Genomic DNA, 3,319 nt, shown 5'->3' with positions numbered 1-3,319 from the left:
AAATAAATCATCAGGATTCCCACAGTCATGGAAAACCTGGAAATCTCATGGAATTTCACTATCACATTTTCCATAAAACTAGTAAAAATAATTGAAAGTTTTGTGAAAATTATGGAAGTTAGTTGTGTGTAATAAATTAAAGATATTAATGTAACATAACGGTCGATATGTTTTCTGTTTTTTTTTTTTTTTATTTTTTGCAGTTTTTTTTAGCTATTTAAATTTAATTTAAATGTAATTAATAATTTAATTTTTTTTTTTTTTAAAATTTTTGAAAGGCATATTTTAAAAATCACCAAAATTACATCATTTATCAAAGCCAGAAACTGTAAAAACAGAAAATATTGTCAGATTTCAAATTTTCGACAGTGCTTGCACGCGTAAAAAAAAAATTCTGAAAATTACATTTGAATAGATTTTGAATTTTAAATGTTTGAAAAATGCTGGGCAAGGACAAAAATATTAAATTGGGTCCTCGAAAAGTCATGGAAAAATTTTGAAATTTTGTCTGTGACTATTTGTGAGAACCCTGTAAAAAGAAACAAAAAAATCCACCTTGACGAGAATGCTCAATAAAAAATATTTTAAAAATCAAACCATCCTGTTAGATAGTAAATATTGCTTTTTATAAGCTTCTATTGAAACATCGCCTTCTTAGTGAAAAAACAAATCTTTTTGTTTCATCTGACAGAGACTGTGTGAGGTTCTGGAGCAGAAGTTGTCCAAACAGAAGGAGGAAACAGCTCAGCTTCAGAGGAATCTTTATTTCGCCCTTAAAGAAGAAGAGCTGCGATTGGCTCGACAAAGTCAGACTTTCCAGCACTTCTGCAAGAGAGTGAGCCGGCAAGACTCCGCAGTAGACCAGCAGTAAGACTGACCGCAGCCTCCTTTTTCCTGTTCATTTAAAAAAGCAGCGTTTCCCACACAGTCTGTTATTTGTGGCAGCCTGCCACATTTAAAACTTCTACCGCCACATATTGAGTCTCTATTTTTGGAGCTTGACAGGTTTTTTTTCGAGTGGTGTTGAAACATGCAAACTGGTAATTTGTTGTGTTACACTCTCGGAGTGCAGAGTGTACTCTCGGCATAGGTGGTGCAGCAGAACGTCAAGCTCATTAGGGGCTGTTTGGCACATTTACGCGCTTAGGATAAGTATAAAATACACTGTGAAAATGAAACTGTTAAGTACAAAAAATGCAACATTAAAACCCATTCAAACTGCAATTTTTTTGCCATTTAATGTGTAACTTTTACTGTTTTCTATTTGATGACAGCAGTTTTACAATATTTAGCAAATGAAGAAAATTTCCATAAGGTGCACTGAAACAATTAGCTGCAAATCGTTGACATATCCCAGGCTGTGATAATAATAAAAAATAAAAATAAAAAATCTGCTTTACATGTAGCATATTGAAAATAATTCATTTTTTGTGTTGGTTTTTTATCTAAAATTTAGTGGCGTCATGACAAAAAGCTGGCATTTAAAGGGTTAAAATTCTGAAGAGTAATGAATATTTTGTGTTTAGAGTGTATTTGACACTGCACAGATAATAATAATGCATAAAAATCAATGTTGCTAATAATCATTTAAATATCCTAGGCTGTGATGATAAAAAAATCTACTTAGAATACAGTATATTGAAAATAATTCATTTTTTGATTGATCCAGTTCTCCTCGTTCTCCTCGTTCTCCTCTCTGCAGGATGTTGGATGTGATCGACTTCTATGAGACTAAAATGACTCAGCTGCTAGATGAGCTCAGGTAACTCAAAATTTGCACAAATGTTCACTTGGACTTAACAATAAACTGATAAGATTTTGGTGGTCATAGGTCAAAGATCAAGTTCACTGCATCATCAGTCTCATTCTTGCGCGATATCTCAAGAACACTTTGAGAGAATTTCTCCAATTTGGCATAAATGTTCGAGTTGACTAATCAGTCAGATCTTGGTGGTTAAAGGTCAAGGTCACAGTGACCTTACATTCTTCTCATTCTGGTGAAACTGATATCTCAAGAACACCTTGAGGGAACGTCTTCAAATTTGACACAAACATTCACTCAAGGACGAGCTGATTAGAATTTGCTGTTTAAAGTCAAGGTCACTGGTACTTTGCACCCATGTCATCTTCATGAATGCATGTATCCTCAAACTTGGACTCAATAATGAAAGGATTAAAGGATGAAAGGATTCGAATCTGTTAGTTGAAGGTTAAAGGTCAAGGTCAGGGTGATGTCATGCTTCATGTTTTTGGCCATAACTTCAGAACCACCTTGAAACTGCAGGTTGTATAGATCCTCTATGTATAAAGCATGTGTATTAGCCACCATCTGGTTTCCTGCACCTAATTCTGAACCATTCTGAGCTTTATGACCGTGACCTTTATTCTGTGACCTTAAAAGCGAACCGCAATGTTGGAAATAGAGGACGGACAAGGCAACAATACAGAGGTTATGAATCGCCAGACAAAAAAAAAAGCCTACGTAAGAGCTACTTGAACAAGAATCCTGAACGGAACCAGTTCTTGGTGGAGAACGGGTATCAGGGATTCTTTTTGGGGTAGATAACTGCTCTTGCACTAAGCCGTTTGTTTTCACCACAGATCTGTCAAAGGAGAACCCGAAGGATCTCAAGTTGCTCATCGGACCAGAATCAATAAGGCATCCAGCAACGTTACTCCATCTTTCAAAACCATTCTCAAGGTAACTTGACAAACCTTTATCCTTGTTCACATTGCTTCCCCCAGAAGCAGTCGGTCTCACTGTTGCATATCTCCAAGGCGTACCAGGAGCAGCAAAAGAAAAGCAACGGTCAAATCGAAGATCTGAAGAGGGAGGTGGATCGGCTGAAGCAAGAGCTGGAGACCAGGTGTGTTTCTGCAGCCTGGAACTAATGCGTGTGCCGTCATCACGGCAGTATTGTGACTGTGTTTTTCCGTGCAGGCCGACACTTAAAGAATTGAAGTTCTACAAACACAAACTCCGCCGGCTGGAGGACTCAAATAACACCAGGTAGGAGGGCGCCTACTATGACGTGATGAGGCCGCCAGCAGCAAAATGATCTGTCTTATGCATTTTGGACCCTCATATCCAGAGGGATTTTTTTTTTCAAATTTGGCACAAACATTCATTTGGATTCAACTATTTACTGATTATATTTTGTTGCTCAAAGGTCAAGGTCATTGGGACCTCGAATCTGTGTAATTGTAATTAACACAATATCTAACAATATCTAACCTTGAGGGAATTTCCTCAAATTTGGCATGAACGTCCACTGATTTAATTTTGGTGGTCAAAGGTCAAGGTCTCAGTGATGTTAGA

The 3,319-nt window shown here is 36.8% G+C and overlaps 1 protein-coding gene across 1 annotated transcript; it reads left to right on the top strand.

The window, feature by feature from the left end:
• Positions 1 to 691: 691 nt before the first annotated feature.
• Positions 692 to 3,010, top strand: LOC121964965 (centrosomal protein of 70 kDa-like; the record flags this gene model as incomplete). Its single annotated transcript, XM_042515137.1, has 5 exons — positions 692 to 867; positions 1,703 to 1,762; positions 2,602 to 2,701; positions 2,779 to 2,867; positions 2,942 to 3,010. Coding segments are annotated over 5 exons (494 nt in total), but the record flags the coding sequence as incomplete, so codon positions are not given.
• Between the last annotated feature and the right edge of the window lie 309 nt (positions 3,011 to 3,319).

This window comes from Plectropomus leopardus, unplaced genomic scaffold (assembly GCF_008729295.1).
Source record: "Plectropomus leopardus isolate mb unplaced genomic scaffold, YSFRI_Pleo_2.0 unplaced_scaffold17941, whole genome shotgun sequence".
Taxonomy (NCBI): Eukaryota; Metazoa; Chordata; class Actinopteri; order Perciformes; family Serranidae; genus Plectropomus; species Plectropomus leopardus.
The sequence above is the reverse complement of the archived record's forward strand: the minus strand, read 5'-3'. Positions and strand labels throughout refer to the sequence as shown.